The sequence below is a fragment of the Sparus aurata genome, chromosome 21 (assembly GCF_900880675.1).
Source record: "Sparus aurata chromosome 21, fSpaAur1.1, whole genome shotgun sequence".
Lineage (NCBI taxonomy): Eukaryota > Metazoa > Chordata > Actinopteri > Spariformes > Sparidae > Sparus > Sparus aurata.
In genome coordinates this window covers 34,453,840-34,474,659 of record NC_044207.1, presented here as the reverse complement: position 1 = coordinate 34,474,659, position 20,820 = coordinate 34,453,840, and the positions used below count along the sequence as shown (strand labels likewise).

The 20,820-nt window shown below is 42.7% G+C and overlaps 2 protein-coding genes across 2 annotated transcripts; both read left to right on the top strand.

Moving 5' to 3' along the window:
• On the top strand, positions 1 to 8,321 carry LOC115572847 (uncharacterized). Its single transcript, XM_030403302.1, is given in 3 exon segments — positions 1 to 4,511; positions 5,624 to 7,344; positions 7,346 to 8,321. Coding segments are annotated over 3 exon segments (3,483 nt in total). The 5' UTR covers positions 1 to 2,825; the 3' UTR covers positions 7,422 to 8,321.
• Positions 8,322 to 9,166: 845 nt separating this feature from the next.
• Positions 9,167 to 19,762, top strand: stard3nl (STARD3 N-terminal like). The gene is made up of 9 exons (XM_030403903.1): positions 9,167 to 9,328; positions 12,373 to 12,734; positions 15,352 to 15,429; positions 16,233 to 16,310; positions 17,594 to 17,647; positions 18,314 to 18,431; positions 18,518 to 18,616; positions 18,750 to 18,817; positions 18,914 to 19,762. The coding sequence occupies exons 2-8, from the start codon at positions 12,531 to 12,533 to the stop codon at positions 18,812 to 18,814; spliced, it is 696 nt and encodes a 231-aa protein (XP_030259763.1). The 5' UTR covers positions 9,167 to 9,328; positions 12,373 to 12,530; the 3' UTR covers positions 18,815 to 18,817; positions 18,914 to 19,762.
• The last annotated feature ends 1,058 nt before the right edge of the window (positions 19,763 to 20,820 follow it).

Below are 20,820 nucleotides of genomic sequence, written 5' to 3'. Positions count from 1 at the left end.
TTTGGTTGATAAAGGAAAAAAGGGTCGAGGTAGGCGGATGAAGTAAAAGGGACTTAGTGTGTTGAGCGGTCAGGAAAGGGGGGGCGAGTGCATTGGATGAAGGAAAGAGGGATTTGAGTGGGTCGATGAAGGAAAACAGGATCAAGTGCGTTGGATGTATGGAAAGGGATTCGGGGTAGGTGGATGAAGGAAGAGGGGTTTGAGGTAGGTGGATAAAGGAAAGAGGGGTTTGAGGCAGGTGGATGAAGGAAAAAGGGGTTTGAAGTAGGTGGATGAAGGAAAGAGGGCTGAGTGCATTAGGCGGTCAGAAAAGGGAGGGGTGAGTGCATTGGATGGTGTGAAAAGCGGGGTTGAGTGTGTTGCATGGTTGGGAAAGGGGGATCCCGTTCCTTGGACGGTTGGCAAAGGGGGGTCAAGTGCATTAGATGTACGGAAAGGGGATCGAGGTAGGCAGATAAATGAAAAGGGGAAGGGGGTCAAGATCGAGATGGAGGAGAGGGGATTGTGTAAGGTTGTAGAGTTTCTGGGCGGTCTAGGAACCAGGGAGATTGAGACTCAGAGTTGGGGTACATCTCGATGAGCACACATCTTGCAGGGTGTCATTATCCCTACAAAGGTCTTCTTGACATGGGCTCGTCGGATATCAGAGTCAAGGAGACATGCTGTTCAAGATTGTTTTCCAAGATGAAGAGGTGGAAGAACTGAGGGTTCAGACGTGGATGGTGGCTGAAAACGGAGGGGCTGGTGTAGGGATGGAATCCAAGTTTTGTTCCAAGGATTTGAATTCAATGTAGCGGGTGCCAGACTATTAAATGTGGATGGGGCAAGACGATGGGGAAGTGGGGCAGTGATGAAGAATTCAGTGGCTGGGTGTGAAGGAGCTTCGCAAAGGTTGCAAAACAGGGACATCCTTGCTGTGAATATGCGGGAATAGAGCTCCTAGTCCAGGGCCCCCAAGTAGGTGCTCTGGTTGAACTAGTGGAGATGGCCTGAGGCTTAGGAGGAAAAAAACATGGTAAGAGTAAAACTTGTGCCGCTGAAACTGCAGAGCTAGGTCCAAGGTGGCAGAGAGGTAGTCGTCCAGCTCGGCCCTCCGTTAGGGAAGAAAGAGAAGCTGGTGTCCCGGTAGAGTGAGAAGGCAAAGGAAGACTCCATTGCAGTGAGTTCCCAGGAAAGTGAAGGTAAGGCTGCCTGAGCTGGGCTGTGCTGGAGGGTGTAGGGAGCTCCCTGGTTGTGACATACGGGCAACTTGATGGCTGAAAAAGTTGGGTAAGGTCATTGCACCTCATAGGATCTGCTGCCTGAGGGAAGTTGAAATGGGTGAGAGTCATGTAACTGAAGGGGGACGGATGGGAGTGGTAGCAGAAGCCAGAGTGAAGGTAGAGGGTGCTGTGGGAACAGAAGAACAAGGGGATGTAGGGGGAGGATTGGTAGAGGGATAGAAAAGGAGGAAGTTGGGAAAGACCCGCAGTGGATGAGCCCTGGCCTGTGGTAGCACTGGCTGTGTGCAGGGTGGCGTGGTTGATATTGGTTGGTGGAAATAAGTAGGTAGTAGGTAGTTAGTGGGGAATAAAGTGGAATGAAGAGAAGAGGAAAGGATGCTGGGATGGAGGAATGCATATGCAAGGGATGATTGTGCAGCCTGCGGGTACAGGGAAGAGAGGAATGAGGAAAAGAGGTGAGACAGGTGAGACATGGGGGAGATACGACCTGCTCCCCACCACCCGGCAGTGGCTGGAGGAGATTGAATTTCCACTGTGGCGGGCTGTATGGGGATGTGTGTGGCGGCCACAGTGGAAGTAGAAGTAGAGGCTTGTCGGATGGAATGGAATGGGATGGGTCTTTCCCCAATGGCAAGCTGGAGGTTGGCAACTGTCCAGTCGGAGATGGATGTAGTGGGAAGAGGAGACGGACCCAGGAGTCTTGGGTTGGTGGCTGTGCAGCTGCTGGTTGGGCACTGGGAGGCTGGCTGGTCAGACACACGGTGTCTGGGAGACCAGCTATCAACTGGAGTATTGCGGGAAGACTGCAACCTCTGCATGGGTGAAGTTGCTAGTGGTAGTGCACTTGGTAGTGTCTGGCTGGAGACGCTGGATGCGGAGTAGTGGACGATGCACTGCCAGGGGGCGTGGATAGCGGACTGTAGGCATGGTTTCACATGTCTTCCTGCAGTGAACATCACAGCAGGTTAACAAGTGAACTGTAAAAACTGATGCAGGACACAAGAGGGCGCCATTATCCTGCTAACCAGAGATGCATTGGAGGTTAAAGCAGCTCCGCTCACTTTGTTGGCATGTTTTAGATCAGAACATGTTTTAGACTGATAGATGAGATTCAAAATGTAGTGGTGTGAAGTCGCTGTGAGTCATTAGACATTAAATTTTTTTAAAGAGAAATTAAGTAAGAACCTGATTTTTCTTTTTGCTACAAACATATTGGTGAGTCATCATTAAACTTCTGATTCTAAGAAGACTTCACCTCCTGCAAACTGAAGTGATCAGTGTTTTTTAAAGAGAAATGATCTCTGTTGTAAACAAGTTTTAAACACACAGTGTCTCTCTCAAGCTTCATCGTCCTGGAATGAAGCACAGCTGGATCAGCCCTCCCTCTTCTTCCTGCTCTCAAACACAGCAGCTCCACTCTGTCACTATATTTCCTTGTTCCCTCCCCTTCAGAGCTGCACTTTGAAAATGGGTGTAACCAGGAAGTGAGAGAGATGACGAGCCCCGTTCACTGCAGAAACACATGTTGTTCAGATCAGAGCTCAGACCAGTTTCAGTTATCAGGAAGCGAAACTCAGACAGTCATTGACACTCGGAGGTGAAATGGCACAGAAAAGAGTTAATCTGGCCCGAGAGACTTTCTCTTGTTCCATCTGTTTGGATCCACTGAAGGATCCGGTGACTATTCCCTGTGGACACAGCTACTGCATGAACTGTATTCAAAGCTACTGGGACACAGAGGATGAGAAGAAAACCCACAGCTGCCCTCAGTGTAGGCAGAGCTTCACACCGAGGCCTGTCCTGGTGAAAAACACCATGTTAGCAGAATTAGTGGAGGAGCTGAAGAAGACTGGACTCCAAGCTGCTCCTGCTGATCTCTGCTATGCTGGACCTGAAGATGTGGCCTGTGATGTCTGCACTGGGAGGAAACTGAGAGCTGTCAAGTCCTGTCAGGTCTGTCTGACATCTTACTGCGAGAAACACCTCCAGCATCATTATGAATTATTTGAAAAACACAAGCTGGTTGAGCCGTACAAGAAGCTCCAGGAGAACATCTGCTCTCGTCATGATGAGGTGATGAAGATGTTCTGTCGTACTGATCAGCAGTGTATCTGTTATCTCTGCTCTGTGGACGAACATAAAGGCCACGACACAGTGTCAGCTGCAGCAGAGAGGACTGAGAGGCAGAGAGAGCTGGAGGGGAGTCGACACAACATCCAGCAGAGAATCCAGGACAGAGAGGAAGATGTGAAGCTGCTTCAACAGGAGGTGGAGGCCATCAATGGCTCTGCTGATAAAGCAGTGGAGCACAGTGAGAAGATCTTCACCCAGCTGATCCGTCTCATGGAGGAAAGACGCTCTGATGTGAAGCAGCAGGTCAGATCCCAGCAGGAAACTGAAGTGAGTCGAGTCAAAGAGCTTCAGGAGAAGCTGGAGCAGGAGATCACTGAGCTGAAGAGGAAAGACGCTGAGCTGAAGAAGCTCTCACACACAGAGGATCACAACCAGTTTCTACACAACTACCCCTCACTGTCAGCACTCAGTGAGTCTACACACTCATCCAGCATCAAGATCCGTCCTCTCAAGTACTTTGAGGATGTGACAGCAGCTGTGTCAGAGCTCAGAGACAAACTACAGGACGTCCTGAGAGAGACATGGACCAACATCTCACTGACAGTGACTCAAGTGGATGTTTTACTGTCAAACCCACAACCAGAGCCCGAGACCAGAGCTGGATTCTTAAGATATTCACGTGAAATCACACTGGATCCAAACACAGCACACACAAAGATTATATTATCTGAGGGGAACAGAAAAGTAACATCAGTGAGACAACCACAAGGTTATTCTAGTCACCCCGACAGATTCACTGTTTGGGCTCAGGTCCTGAGTAGAGAGAGTCTGACTGGACGTTGTTACTGGGAGGTGGAGTGGAGAGACAGAGGAATTGGCATCGCAGTTGCATACAAGAATATCAGGAGAACAGGGAGCTCTGATGAATGTAGATTTGGAATTAATGACACATCTTGGGCATTAAGATGCAACAGAAACGGTTATGAAGTTTGGTACAATGATGTTCAAACTCCCTTCTCAGGTCCTCGGTCCTCCAGAGTTGGAGTGTACCTGGATCACAGTGCAGGTATTCTGTCCTTCTACAGCGTCTCTGAAACCATGACTCTCCTCCACAGAGTCCAGACCACATTCACTCAGCCTCTCTATGCTGGAGTTGGGTTTTCAAATTATGAAACCACTGCTGAGTTCTGTAATCTCAAACAGACTGAAGACATTTGAGGACATTTTCTTACTTTAGAGATCACCTGTCAGTCAAACAGTATGACATCTTGTCATCTGTTGTTGTGTAAATGTCTGAGTGTGTTTAGGTGGCGCTCCTTCCTGTGTCTGTTTAACCATGGAGGCTCTCACTGCTCATGATGACTTTTGTTCAGCTGAACTGACATTTGTCTGCATGAAGATATAAACTTCTCTGTGCTCTAAATGTGTGTTGAATATTTGTACTGATGTGTTTGCATGTTGTTGTTTTTATCTAATCTTCCTTTATCATAAGTGTATCTATCTATCTATCTATCTATCTATGATCACATTTACCTTTCTTTGCTTGGGATATCAAATGAGGTAGGACAATGTATTATGAAGCTGTAATCATCATGACTTTATTCATTAAAGAGAAGACTCATTATTTTCTTGTACGTCGCTGAGATTCTGGATAAACAAACTGATTGTGTGGATGAACTGAATCTGTTCATGAAATCACTGAACAGGTGTCATTAATCAGACTTCATTGATGAACAAACTGAAGCTCTACATCATAAATAAAGACTTTTGTTTGCAGAATTAACACGTTTTTTCGTCTTGTTTTCTTTCCGCGTATAGAAAACCCTGCAGAGAGGAGTCTAATGTTTGCTGTTGTGCCGGTTTGAACACGTTATAAATATCTAATTGATCAAGTCAGATTGCTCGGTCAGAACTACTTTGTTGCAATCTCTCTCTGGTCGATCTACAAACACCTAATTAACATCTGAAACATATTAAAATGCCCCAACTGCTTTTTCTCTAAGAGGTCAGAAGCAAAATCAGTTAGAAATCATTTGTTTAGTCTCCACAAATGTGTTTTAATCTCAAATGTTAATGTCAAAAGTAACTTGTAACTACAGCGGTCAGATAAAGGTAATGGATTTAAAAGTACCATTATTTTCATCTGAATTTCAGGAGCAGACATATCAGGAAATATGAATGAAGCACAGCCCGATCAGCCCTCCCTCTTCTTCCTGCTCTCAAACACAGCAGCTCCACTCTGTCACTATATTTCCTTGTTCCCTCCCCTTCAGATCTGCACTTTGAAAATGGGTGTAACCAGGAAGAGAGAGAGCTGACGAGCCCCGTTCACTGCAGACACACATGTTGTTCAGATCAGAGCTCAGACCAGTTTCAGTTATCAGAAAGTGAATCTCAGACAGTCGTTGACACTCGGAGGTGAAATGGCGCAGCAAAACAATCAGCTGGACCGAGCAAAGTTCTGCTGTTCCGTCTGTTTGGATCTACTGAAGGATCCGGTGACTATTCCCTGTGGACACAGCTACTGCATGAACTGTATTCAAAGCTACTGGGACAAAGAGGATGAGAAGAAAACCCACAGCTGCCCTCAGTGTAGGCAGAGCTTCACACCGAGGCCTGTCCTGGTGAAAAACAACATGTTTGCAGATTTACTGGAGGAGCTGAAGAAGACTGGACTCCAAGCTGCTCCTGCTGATCTCTGCTATGCTGGACCTGAAGATGTGGCCTGTGATGTCTGCACGGGGAGGAAACTGAGAGCTGTCAAGTCCTGTCAGGTCTGTTTTGTTTCTTTTTGTGAGAAACACCTCCAGCCTCACTTTGAAATCCCTGCCTATGAAAAACACAAGCTGGTGGAGCCGTCAGAGAAGCTCCAGGAGAACATCTGCTCTCGTCATGATGAGGTGATGAAGATGTTCTGCCGTACTGATCAGCAGTGTATCTGTTATCTCTGCTCTGTGGACGAACATAAAGGCCACGACACAGTGTCAGCTGCAGCAGAGAGGACTGAGAGGCAGAGAGAGCTGGAGGGGAGTCGACACAACATCCAGCAGAGAATCCAGGACAGAGAGGAAGATGTGAAGCTGCTTCAACAGGAGGTGGAGGCCATCAATGGCTCTGCTGATAAAGCAGTGGAGCACAGTGAGAAGATCTTCACCCAGCTGATCCGTCTCATGGAGGAAAGACGCTCTGATGTGAAGCAGCAGGTCAGATCCCAGCAGGAAACTGAAGTGAGTCGAGTCAAAGAGCTTCAGGAGAAGCTGGAGCAGGAGATCACTGAGCTGAAGAGGAAAGACGCTGAGCTGAAGAAGCTCTCACACACAGAGGATCACAACCAGTTTCTACACAACTACCCCTCACTGTCAGCACTCAGTGAGTCTACACACTCATCCAGCATCAAGATCCGTCCTCTCAACTACTTTGAGGATGTGACAGCAGCTGTGTCAGAGGTCAGAGACAAACTACAGGACGTCCTGAGAGAGACATGGACCAACATCTCACTGACAGTGACTCAAGTGGATGTTTTACTGTCAGAACCACAACCAGAGCCCGAGACCAGAGCTGGATTCTTAAGATATTCACGTGAAATCACACTGGATCCAAACACAGCACACACACAGCTGTTATTATCTGAAGGGAACAGAAAAGCAACTTTAATGACAAAAGAACAGTCTTATTCTAGTCACCCAGACAGATTCAGTGCAAGGTTTCAGGTCCTGAGTAGAGAGAGTCTGACTGGACGTTGTTACTGGGAGGTGGAGTGGAGAGGAGGAATTCATGTAGCAGTCGCATACAAGAATATCAGCAGATCTGGGAACTTGAATCAGCCTGAATTTGGATACAATGACACATCTTGGATGTTAGATTGTAATAAATTTTATAAATTCGTACACAACAGAGTCAAAACTCCCGTCTCAGGTCCTCGGTCCTCCAGAGTTGGAGTGTTCCTGGATCACAGTGCAGGTATTCTGTCCTTCTACAGCGTCTCTGAAACCATGACTCTCCTCCACAGAGTCCAGACCACATTCACTCAGCCTCTCTATGCTGGACTCCGATTTTTTTACACATTTGGAGACTCTGCTGAGTTCAGTAAAGTCAAATAGACAGAAGTCATTTAAGGGTCAGTGAGTTAAATTCTGAGTTTTAACTCTTAAACTTATTCTGTCTTCATGTTTGTGGCTGATTGTTGTGTTGTGTCTTCACCTGTCAATCAAACATTGTGGGCGGTACTTTGACATCTTGTCATCTGTTGTTGTGTAAATGTCTGAGTGTGTTTAGGTGGCGCTCCTTCCTGTGTCTGTTTAACCATGGAGGCTCTCACTGCTCATGATGACTTTTGTTCAGCTGAACTGACATTTGTCTGCGGGAAATTGAAACTTTTTCTATATTCATCTATTTTTATGTTGTTATTTTTTTCACCACTGCATGAGTCTAACAAGAGAAAGCAGCAGAGCTTCAGTAATCCTATTTAGTTCTCATCATTTTGTACATATGTGAGGAAATCTATTACCACATTTGCATTTAAGATTTAGTGATGTTCCATATATTTAAATGTGTCTTTACTGATGTTGTTTGAAGCTGCCAAAGGCTCAGTGAAGTTTCCACATGTCTTCCTGCAGTGAACATCACAGCAGGTTAACAAGTGAACTGTGAAAACTGATGCAGGACACAAGAGGGCGCCGTCATCCTGCTGACCAGAGATGTAGTGGAGGTTAAAGCTGCTCAAAATACAAAGTTTCCTGGTGGTGGTTTGTTTCATGACAGTGAATCCAGGGTGTTTACTGTTCACCCTCCATAATTTTACCATGACAAAATCTGAATCTATATGTTTTAAAACTCTTTCAGGGTGTTTTCTTTTGAATGAAGTTTGTTCTACCAACTGAAGTTCAGTTTGACCAGGTTGTGTTCTGGTTGCGTGTCAGATGGTTGTTCTCTATCTTTGATATCCTTGAAATTACTTTGAGATGTGTGCAACAATAATGACACCTGTTTGTTATTTGAAGATGTTAAATAAAGTTTGAGACAAGTGCCAGAAAATAATTGTTTTCATATATATATATATATATATATATATATCCATTTAAAATCAGGTAGGCAGAATTTTTTACTTCTAAGGTAAGCTCATATTTCAACACATAGTCCATCTCTCATTCATAAAATGAAACGGCCAGATAAAAAGTCCAACTTTGATATTTAACACAATGATATAGGTCATATCTTTATGCCAACTCCATATCAGAACCTTGACAATTAAAAGCAGTTATCAAGCAGTTATCAGCTTATTACCAGACTTCTAGTCTACATTTTTAAAAAGATTTATTAATCTCCCCTTCATTTTATTTTGATTGAATGTATAATATTGCATCACATCTCTTAATTTATTTATCTGTTTAAACTTTGTTGTTGCTGTTACATGTATGAGACACAAAACAATAAATAACATAAATGTAAATAAAAAAATTAAATGAATAAGCGGAAGAAAACGAACGAACGAACGAAATGAATAAATATATATATATACATTTATTATATGAATATAAATGTATTCATTTATTTATCATCATTATTTATATTTATTGTCAATTGCATTGTCACAAGGAAAAAAAAATTAAGCCAGTAATCAACTGTCGTGGAAAAACATGTAGATGAAGAAGAAGAAGAACAACAACAACAACAACAACAAGATGAAGAAAAGAAGAGCAGCAAAAATAATATTAACAAACAGAAGAAGAAAAAGAACAACAGCTGTTATAACAACAACAAGACACAGAAGAAGAAGAAGAAGAAGAAGATGATGATGATGATGATGATGATGACGAAGAAGAAGAACAACCGTTGGTCCTGTACAGCTACAGACTTCATGTCCCAGAATCCTTCGCGCCGGTGATTTCATATCCCGCCTCCCTCCATCCTGTCCGAGCAGACGAGGAGGAAACAGATGACTCGTCTGCAGCGTTCAGGTTGAAACCTGCTGACTGAAACCTTCCGAGGACTGATTCAGAGAATTAAAACGCCTCAGGGAGCGAGTTTAAAGGGTAAGGACCAAGATGGAGACTGTAAACAAACGGCTTTACCTGTCGTGTCTTCAAGCTAGCTAGCTAGCTAGTTGACAAACGAGCTGAACGTTGCTGGTAAACACGTCGGTGTTATTAACGTTATGGCACCACGGCTTTCTGTGTCATATTATCTCATTATTTCATATATGATATTTGTTAACACGTCGGTTTATGTATGTTGTGTACGCTGGGCGGTCCTGTTGTGTTGTTGTTGTTGTTGTTGGCCTCCTCGGTGCTGCACTTTGCGTTTCCTGCTGCAGCCAACATCTGCTGAACTCCTCCTGTGTGTCTGTGTAGCTGCAGAGGACAGACAGACAGACAGACAGACAGCAGCACTGTACACGCATTCAACGAGCTCTTTAGTGCTGTAATATTGGAGGGTTCGGCCGATGTATTGGGCCTGGAGAGCCGGACACAGTATCTCATGTGTCACAGCTTTCAGTCCTCACCTGAGCATGACATCATGCAGGTGTGTCCACACTGTGACACCCTGAGTTTCCTCTGCAGGTGAGGATGAACAGAGTTACAGGAACAGTTTCTCTAGCACATATATTTACTTTTGATTAAACATTCAATATGCAAGGATTTTCCATTAAGATGTCTACATTTATGTATACATATTTGTTGTTGTTGTTGAGTTGTATACTTTATATTATCCTAAATGTTTCCAGCGATGTTTCAAGCTCAGATAAATCCCAGAAGTTTATTCAAAGCAACGGTATGTTTCATTTGGCAGCCTGACACTGCAGCTTCCAGGAGAGAGTCAGAGAGGAAGTTGACAAATCAGACTAAGCGCAACATGAAAAACACATGAACATCTGCGCCTGTTTTGTCCCTCTTACTTTTAAGTAAATGCCCAAAAAAACAATCAATTAATGCAGCTTTTGAGAAATGTAATCTAAGTAATTGGATGCTATTCTAATGAGGAATAAGCTGGTCGTTAGTCGAGCTTCTCAGGGAAGGACAGCAGCAGCTCTGATTGCACAGTGATAATCACAAATATGCTTTGGTCTTCAATAAGCATATAATTTAAAGAGCTTCTTCTGCATGACCGCTTTCATCTGCACAGAGAAGATTACACAGGAGAAAGTGTTTCAAGAATGTCTCGGTGAAATCCACTAATCTGTAGAAATCCTGTGACCAGTAAGTCAACTAATATGTAGGCTGAGAACTGTAGAGATGATCAGTTTTTCTCCCCGAGTTAGTAACAGTGAGAGGGAGACGCAAACAAACATGTCACAAACTGTGGCCAGAGATGTTGTCATCAAAAGTCTAGTTTTGTCCACAACCCGTAATTATTCAGTTTACTGTCATAGAGGAGGAAGTACACCAGACATTATTCACATTTTAGAAACTGGAATCAGATCATTTGGACGATGTTTCTTCAGAAATTACGTAATTTCTTTTCCCGTCAGCAGTCTGATCAGTTAAGTTATAATAGTGGAGGGTTTGTGTTTGAGGGTTTATTACAGTACATAAAATTTCTCCCTGGAGTTGCAGTAAATTGGTTTATTGCTGTATTTTCCTATGATATTGCCGCATGTTGCTAAATCCTTTCCAGTACATCAGTTCATTTACAAATCATTTACAGGTTGGAGCTCTGAGTTTATATGTCAGTTGTTGTGTGTTCACTAAAGCTGCTGAAACTTTAATTACAGCTTTGTACCTTTTTTAATAAAATGATTTATTAACTGTAAGTCTAAAGTTTAAAGCTGAAACAGATGTTCTTTGTGGTTTTACAAGTAACGCAGAGAAGAAGCTGGTTTCCCTCTTGAATATATGAAAATCATTAGATCACGTGGGACAACACAGCAAGTTTATAATGAGGAGAGAGAAAAAATCTACTGGAACCAAACTGGTTAAACCACATTTCTACTTTTACTTTAGTTTCTCTGTGTCAGAGGAACTTAAACTTAGTGCAGCAATATGATTACTCCCACTTCCTGAAACAGAGACATCATAAAACACAAGTGGAGAATACGGTCAAAGGTCATAATGCAGACAGTAACAACACTATTGTTTGTCTGGGTCGTGTTAATCAGACGTGATGTTTGTCCTGAAGTTATACAAAAACATGAACACAGCATTGTTGGACCTCAGCAGGCTCAACATTTTGGAGGAAAGCCTGAAACCAGTAGAGACATCTCTGGTGTTTGTGTTCGTTGTTAGCGTAGTTGCTAACCGTCCACTGTGGCTGTGAGACAACTGGCACCAAACATTTATAGTTTTATTAAATCATGCAGCTCGATACAGATTCCCCTGACAGTTTGACTTACCAGTGACACCTCTTCATAACTCCTTGTGGTGTATACTTGTGTTAACTTAATTGACACAGATTTAAATATTGGCAGATCAGCCTTCTATCAGTTTACAGCTGTTTCACATTGAAGTGATGACACACACGGACACGGACAAACTGCAGTCAGTGTTAGAGAGGCAGTCTTTTATATGTTGTTTCATCTCAGTCAGTTCATGACAGATTTTGTGAAAGTTTTTTCTTCTTCGTTTACACAGATTTCATGTAACTGAAGAGGAATCATGTATTATTAGATGGTTGTCTTGCAGTTTGTTTCACAGTTATCATGGGCAACATATTCTGAATCGTATCGATTTGTTATCCTTTTTTAGTCCTCTGGCTGAATCCGTCGACCAATCAGAGGCTGTGTTTCTGTTCGGCAGCTCTGATCTCAAGGTCGGAGTTGAAGATGTCTGTCTGAAATAGAGCTATCTGAGACCCGGGTCTTTGTTATCGCGCTCGCATTATTTCAAAACAGAAGCTGCTTGACTTAACGTGCACTCGCATAGTGAATTACAGCTTGTTAAAACTATTTTATTAGAATTTAAAGAATGTGTAGCTGGCTGGATGTAAACAAGTCGTTAGCCTTTTTTGCTGGCAGCCGGCGCTGAAGGGGAGCTTTGGTTGTCAGCCGTGTTTTTGTCATGTGAACACAAATGCAACATGCAACAATCTCTCGTTCTGAAATAACACTGTATCATCATCTCTTGCTTCTTCCTCTCTGCAGATGCTGTGATGAAGTTTACCTCCACAGTCCACATCCACTAAACAAACAGGTCTGACTTCCTGCTCCGATGACCCGCCTCCTCCGTCTCTACCTGTGAGTCCACCTTCTGTTGACCAGTGGGCGGGGCTGGCCCTGCTCAGGGGGCGTGGCCAGGGGGGATGGACAGCCGATGCAGTAGCAGCGCCGATTCACGGCTGACCGGCAGAGCGGTGTCGTCAATCAACACCACGCCCATCTATGCGGGGGTGAAGTCGTACGACGCCGGCGAGAAGAAGTGCATCTCTGACGTGAGGAGGACCTTCTGCCTCTTCGTCACCTTCGACCTCTTGTTCATCACCTTGCTCTGGATCATAGAGCTCAATGTAAGACACGATGGGAGACAACCAATCATTTTAAAGGGTTAGGAGAGAGATGGTCATGATTTTTGGTATGTGATTACAGATATGTGTAGAAATAGATGTTTTCTATGCATTTCTATGCAAGGTGTGTTTAGGCTGAAAGAAAGCGAAATATTCTTTGTTTCCAAACATTCATCATTACTGCACGCAGCCATAGAGAGAGAAACACTATTTAACAGGGAAACTAACAGACGCACAGCCTTGTTCTCTGACTCTCCCCTCCATCCTTCATCTCGTCCTGCAGTTGTTGTCAAAACTGAGAAATAGACGGCGACTCATTAATGATCAGAATGATCTGTCTAAACTCTGTGCAGCTGTTAAACAACATGACTGAGTTTGTAGCTGTAGGGAGGTTCGTGTCATGGGAGAGTCATCTGGACTTTTATTGTATTTTATAGTCAAATAGTTTTGTTTGAATTGTGTCAAGGTCGAGCAGACGGCAGTCAGGTGGTGCTGCAGCAGCAAATCGAGGTCACGAAGCCATAAAATGCCCTGAATGAGGAAGTGCTGTGACTGCAGCACACATTCCCACAATGCTCCAGTTTCAGCACAGTGAACACTGACACATGCACACACTTTTTGTGTTACTGTATTTGAAAGGACGTTGGAGTGACTCACATCGAAAAGTAAACGTGCTCACATTCATAACACAGAGCTTTTCCTTCTGTCAACCTGTCGGACTGGAACTTGTGTGTGTTCTCAAGATTTTCCTCCCTTTTTGGAAATCTGCCGACCTTCCCTCTCTGACTGTACCAGTAAATGTGGGCAGTTTGGTTATTTCGTTTCTCTGTTCTGACCGGGTACGGACTTTTTTTAAATTGTGAAATTAGTGTTTTGGGGTTTTGGTCAGACTGAACAATCAATTTGAGACGTTACGAAGGGATCTTAGAAATTATTATTGCAAATTATCTGAATATGATACGCTGACAAAAAAATAATGAAGATAATCTCAGTCACAGTTCTGCAGAATTCAACCAGCAGATATTAATATTTCAGTCGAGACCGAAGATAAAGAGCCGCTAATCGAACGACATATTAACAACAGGTATTTGTTTACATTTTTATGTAGTGACACCTGAGTGAGAGCTGCGTCCTCACTGTGTCAGTGGTGTTAAATGCTTTAGAGTAATATTCTTTATTGTTTACAAATCATTTGTTATGTAATTTCCTTTTAAGATTATCTATTAAATATAACAAACTATTTAGTAGCCGAATCCTGCGTCACTGCACTCGCTGTGAACATGACTAATGCAAAACTTTAACTTGAATAATAATTAATCTCTCTGGTTAAGAATTAAACTGAACATAAAGACTTTATAGACACACGTCGGGTCGTCGCTGGGTCGGGAAAACACAGAGCCAAGTTCAGCCACAGAGACATTTTCAACCACAAGTGGAACTTCCTGCCAAACACGTCATTCCACTCATACTGATGAGACCGCTGCTGAATAAACCTCATCCAGTCAAGCAAAGCCTGAACTTTACATTTCCTGTCTGTTACCAGAGGTGGGAAGTAATGACACACAAATCATTTGTTATTGTACTTCAGTACATGTTTCAGGTATCTGAACTGGAGTATTTATTTCCCTCTCAACATCTGAACTTTCTCCTCCTCACAGCTTCACAACAGCCTCGTTACTTTAGTTTGATGCATCTGAGGCGAATTATGGATTCTTGTTATTTCCCACCATCAGCAGACTGATGTGGACCAATCAGACGCAGCGAGACGAGACAAAGACGTAAAAGCCATAAGAAGGCGTAAACAGACAGAGAGGGAGACTGGAATGTGGAGAAAAGGCGTGTTAGTGTCTCGTATCTGCAGAGAGTTTCTGATTTTCTCTCTTTGTTGCTGCTCGGGACGCTTTACCAACCCAACATGTGTCTGTTTGACGTCCTGGGAATGAGACTCAACAATCAACTGTCTTTGTGGTGCGTTCAGGAACAGCTGGGACAAATCCTACTGATTCTACCTTTAACTTTAATAGTCTTTGAATTCTATTAATATGACGTGAGCTTCAGTTAGCTTTGAGCACAAATGTCCTTCAGAGGGAGACTTTTTACTCTGATACTCTGAGTACATGTCAGAGCCTGTAATCTATTACTTTACTGGAGTAAACAAGCTGAATCAGTACTTCTACTTTTACCAGAGTCTGTTTGTACATCAGTATCTGAACTTCTACTGGAGGACAGGATGTCAGGACTTTGTCACCTCTGGCTTTTTACTGAAGGTGTGAACGTTTACGTTTGTTCACCTCCTACGTTCCTTTAAATGATCAAACTGCTGTAATTCTTCAGCTGTGGTGGGAAAATAGTGTCTGTTGTGCCAAATCCATCCTTTAAACAAAAATATTTGTCCCCTCAGATAAACTGAAGCCTTTTCGTTAGTTCACATTACAAATTTAAATAAATAAAACATCACGTTCTGTTGCTGAGGCAGCTGAACAAACTAAAGCATTTTCCTGCAAGATACGTCTTATTTTCAGTGGTTTAAAGTGCAAAGCTCTCAATGATGAAATGACACAAACAAAGAAATGTTATCAGAGTCGTGTCTTTTTTTAAATCAGTACTTTGTGTGTCACAGGTGAACGGTGGCATTCAGAGCCAGCTGAATAAAGAAGTTCTGCACTACGACTACCATGCCTCCTTCTTCGACATTTTTGTAAGTTGTGACCGAACCAGACCAGATCATATTCCATGAACTCGTTCCTCCTTTTGGTTTTCATCTCCAGTTCTTCCTGTCACTCACTGCTCACCTCGTAATCTTTCTTCTCTCCATCTCTCCTCCCTCTCTCCTCCCTCTCTCCTCCCTCTCATCCTCCTCCTCTCTCTTCCTCTCTCTTCCCTCTCTCCTCCATCTCTCCTCCTCTCTCCTCCCTCTCTCCTCCTCTCTCTCCCTCTCTCCTCCATCTCTCCCCCATCTCTCCTCCCTCTCTCTTCCATCTCTCCTCCCTCTCTCCTCCCTCTCTCCTCCCTCTCCTCCATCTTTCCTCCCTCTCTCCTCCATCTTTCCTCCCTCTCTCCTCCATCTTTCCTCCCTCTCTCCTCCCTCTCTCTTCCCTCTCTCCTCCATCTCTCCTCCCTCTCTCCTCCCTCTCTCCTCCCTCTCTCCTCCCTCTCTCCTCCATCTTTCCTCCCTCTCTCCTCCCTCTCTCTTCCCTCTCTCCTCCCTCTCTCCTCCCTCTCTCTCCATCTCTCCTCCATCGCCCCCCCCCTCTCTCCTCCTCTCTCCCCTCCTCTCCCTCCATCTCTCCTCCATCTTCCTCCCTCTCTCCTCCTCTCTCCTCCCTGTGTCTCCTCCATCTTCCTCCCTCTCCTCCTCCCCCCCCTCTCCTCCTCTCCCTCTCCTCCCTCTCTCTCTCCTCCCTCTCTCCTCCCTCTCTCCTCCTCCCTCTCTCGTCCTCCCTCTCTCTCCTCCCTCTCTCCTCCATCTCTCCTCCCTCTCTCCTCCCTCTCCTCCGTCAGCTCCTGGCTGTTTTCAGGTTTGCCACGCTCATCCTGGCCTACGCCGTCTGTAAGCTCCGTCACTGGTGGGCCATCGCAGTGAGTACCATCAGATATTCATCTTTATTTGTGTCAGCAGAGGGCGCTGCTGGGAAGGAATGCTTGCAGATAAGACTTGTGGATGCTGTTATATCAATTTTTAATACTTGCACAGTGAATATAAAGGATATAGATTTGATTAGAATAACTTTATTGTCCAGTCCAAAACAAAACGCAAGACAGAGAATACACAAAACAAAGATCGGTGCATTCAATGTGCGTATTTCTCTGCACAGTGACATGTATACTGATTGACTGACTGATAAATATAACAATTTAAACATGATATATAAATATATAAGTATGTTGAGTACAACTACACAGTGTCAGTGTGAAGCACAGTCTGTGCGGTTTCTCTTGAGAGACTCAGACGTGTTGATTTAACTTGACAGTTATTTTTGAGGTTGGCGGTGTCGCTAATCAAACATCCTGTTTCCCGTCGTGGTCGTTAATGTTCGTTCCTCTTTGTTGACGCAGTTGTTCGGCGCTCCTTGTCGTTGAGTCTGAGGTGTTGAGTGTTTTTTCAGCGAAGCCTCGTGGAAGTATCACAGTTTGATTCTCTTTCATTCAGGTTTTTACTTTTAATTTGAATCCCTCCTGTCTGCGTCAGCTTCTAGAAAACCAGCAAATGTATGAACAGAACAAGCTGTCATTTTTAAATTATGTTATGTATCTTAAAAAATCATCTTGGCACATGTTCCAGCTGTGGGTCATTATATTTATAACTCTCTGTGTGATATTCTGGGGCGCACAGTAGCACCTGATCCTCTTAAAGGACTCACCTCAGCTGTGGTGAGATTCATAACTCCTTCAGCCTGCAGACAACATCAGAACAGTGAAAGTTTTGAAAGATTCCACTCATGGATGGAGGATTGAACAATGATTGTAGTTTCTGTTTGTGTGGTTGATTGACTGACTGAGTGGGAAGTGAACTGAAGTCCTGACTCAACTTTGGTTCACTGATACTCTGTTGTACGGTGTTTCTATTAATTTGTCCACCCGGAGATCATCATATCAGATGTTTATCAGTGAAGTGAAATCAAGACTGTTTTTATAAAAATAAAAATCAATCAAACACGATCTTCACTGACTGAATATAAACGTACTAAATAATCAAACTCTCTTTGTTCTCGTGACTGAATAAACTCTAAACAAACTGACCTGACAGGACGACGCAGTTTATTCTGTTTTTACTTTGTTTATATGTGGCGGACCCTGCCACCTGTCTAGCTATATATTGTGTTCTATCAGTCTCTGATCTGTGTCTCCTCTGTTTTCCACAGATCACCACTGCGGTCAGCTGTGCTTTCTTGATCGTTAAAGTCATTTTATCAAAGGTAAGACTCATAATGATGGAGAAAAATCATGTTTAAGCTGTTTAGTTTTCAGAAGAAAACATCTCAGAGTCTGGCTCCACCTGCTGCTCGTTATCTCAACTTCACTCATTGTTAATTCATATCTGAAACTTTTGATTTCACAAGCGTTTCTGTTTGTTTCCACCGGCCGTAAAACATTGTTAAATAATATTAACGCGCAGAAACTCAGGCACTTTTTCACACCAATATCGAACTCCTGCACTGGTCTTTTGTGCAGTTTAACACAGCTATGATGCCATAAATCATAAAAAGGAACATTGCAAGTTGAATTATTTGAATTTATTTTACACAAAAATTGCTGCTCTCAGCCAATCAGGTCGCAGAATTTAATGTTTTTTAAAAGTGCTATTTGTAAGAAAAGTAGATTTTTGAGTTTTAGTTCAAACACATGGTTCATTTCTGACAAACTTTTAAATGTGAAATAACAACATTTTTAAATTTAGATTTGTATATTTTTCTTTACAGCATTTTTGTAGTGCATGTTTAGTTCAAGGACCATTGGAAATTTGAAAATCCCACTTGCTCTGTACATGTTCCTTTTGAACACCCTTTATTTTATTTTAACCTTTTTTAAAAAAACAAACAAATTAATTATCTTAAATCGTGTTATTTCATCTTGTTGTGCAGCTGCTCTCTCAGGGGGCGTTCGGGTACCTGCTGCCCATCATCTCCTTCGTGTTGGCCTGGATAGAAACGTGGCTGCTCGACTTCAAAGTTCTGCCTCAGGAGGCCGAAGACGAAAACAGTGAGTCACAGTCGCACGAGTTCGTACGTCGTTCTCTCGCTGTTGCACCGACGCCTCCTTCACGAAGCGTCCTCTCTGTGTTTCAGGATATCTGTCCATCATGGACGCCACAGAGCGAGCGCCTCTCATGTATCCGGGTCCAGTTTCTGACGGACAGTTCTACTCTCCACCGGAGTCTGTGGCAGGTCTGTGGACTCTCACTGACATTAACTCCAAAGAAACAACCTCATACTTCTGCGTCTGGCGTGAATCAGTGTATTTTTTCAAACTGTTCCTTGATTTTTCTGTTTTGTATCTTTGTCTCTCTGTCGCGTTCAGACTCTGACGAGGAGCTGGATGATAAACACGATCCAGAAAAAGGGCTCATACAGCAGCTGACCTAACAGGTAACAGTGTGATGTCACCGTGTGATGTCACAGTGTGATGTCATGTCCTGATGATGAAGGCGACAGTGTGTCATTCGTCTGGTTGTGTCTCCTCAGGATCTTGTGAAGATGAAGCGTTTCTCCTTCCTGTCGTGCCGCTGAGGGAAACTTCTGCCTTACACATGCAGCCAGTTTGGTTTTTATTTGTCTTTGTATATTCAAACCTTACGAATGCACCTCAGTTTCTGATATCGGCCTCCTGCATGTACACTGGAACTGGAAAAGTGCTGCTTAAAAAAAGCTGTTTCTGTATCGACACTTTGGAAGATATCTGTACACAAAGTTGCACATTTTGTCCGAGACTCCCAGACGCACGAGAAGAATTCGATCGAATGAATGAAAGTCAAATATCTGAAGGTCGATTTCAGAATCAGAATTAAAAGTCTTGTGCTCCGGTGACAAAAGAAACTCTGTCTCTAACGTCATGTTTACTTTTAATTTGTTGTTGATCATTTTCACTGTAAGGGAAGATGAGCTTTCTTCACTGACTCTGCTTTAAGAAAAGAAGGATTTTTCGGCCAGTATTGAGCTTACGGACCACATATGTAGCAAACAAGAGGAAGAATATTTACAGTTTACTGCATTTATAACCGGGTTTGACTACGTCTGGGTCTTAAACACAGCGAGAAAACTTGCACAGAACACTGGAACAACATAAAAGGATAAAAAATGAAGAATACGTCTGCTTCTAAAAGAGTGAAGTGTTATTTAATGTAAAAACAAGATGAGCCGTGTGCCGGCAGTGAACAGGCTGAGCTGCACTGTATGAACTGTAAACAGCTGCTGGAGCTCATGTGAGCTGAAACAAACATGTACATACCGGGACCTTCATGCATGCAAGCAGAGTGTTTTTGTTTTTAAGTAAAGCTTGTCTGTGAAACAGAATCATTAAAATGTGAAATCTTGTGCGCTCGTCTTTTTTATTTCCTGTTTTATTCACATTCACTTTCACATTCAGAGCATTTGGCAGAAGATTTGTGTTCGAGTGACAGCTGGAATCGTTTCTCTCTGGAGAACTGAAGTTTCAGGTGTGAAGCCAAGTGATATTTTTTTAAAGGAATTTTGTTCTTTAAATTTAAGTTGAATTTCTATTAAAAACATGAGGTAATGGAGCACTTCAGCCTCTTGTGGTCAGAATGAATATTACAAAAACAATTTCTGCTGGCCAAACTTTTTATTTATTTATCGGTTTCACACATGAAAATTAAATATTTTTCCATAGACAAAACTATTAAAACATTTTTTTGTAAGTTTTATTGTTAAAAATTAGGTTAAAAAGAAAAAATATATGTTATCGCTTATTTCTGCTCAGTGTCAAGCATGATCTTTTTACTCCTGGAAAAAGAAAAGAAGATCCTCCTGAATATTTTTCCACCACTCTGTTTCACTTTTTCTTCTTTTTCTCGTAGAGAAAGTCTTTTTTTTGTTCAGTTTCAAATATTAATCTTTTTTTTCCTTAGAAAAAATGTTTTCAGTTGAAAAAAAAGAAAACATGTTCTTCTGACTCTCAGATTCACAAAAGATATCTCCTGAAAATTGTGTTTTTTTCTTATGTTATCAATGTAAGAAAAATCAAGGAATTGATAAAGATTATCCTTAAAAAAGTCCTGAATTCAAACATGATCTTTTGAAACTGAGTTTTTGAATGTTTTCATTTTTCAGATCACACAGGAAGAAATAAATATTTTCTCCTGATTTTTTTCTTTTTTCACACAAAAAAAATCCCCACAAAATCATTTTCCCACCATTTTCCAGGTCATGAACACAGGAGAGAGATCAGTTTAAATCAGACTTAGACAGGCTGACAGGAAAAATATACATTCTTAACTGTCCCTCAGGGCTTCCGTAGTTTTCATAAAAGATAAAAAGAAGAACTGCTCACAGAGAAACAATTCTGATTTTTCTTACTTGCTTTCAAAAAACTTTCCTTGAAATTTTTCCTGTCAGTTGATGAAATGTAAAAT

Excerpts from the sequence above, each read along its gene's own strand:
- stard3nl (XM_030403903.1), top strand. The coding sequence starts at position 12,531 with ATGGACAGCCGATGCAGTAGCAGCGCCGATTCACGGCTGACCGGCAGA. Across the intron at positions 12,735-15,351 it reads TCTGGATCATAGAGCTCAAT|GTGAACGGTGGCATTCAGAG; the intron begins GTAAGACACGAT and ends TGTGTGTCACAG. Across the intron at positions 18,432-18,517 it reads GGAGGCCGAAGACGAAAACA|GATATCTGTCCATCATGGAC; the intron begins GTGAGTCACAGT and ends TCTGTGTTTCAG.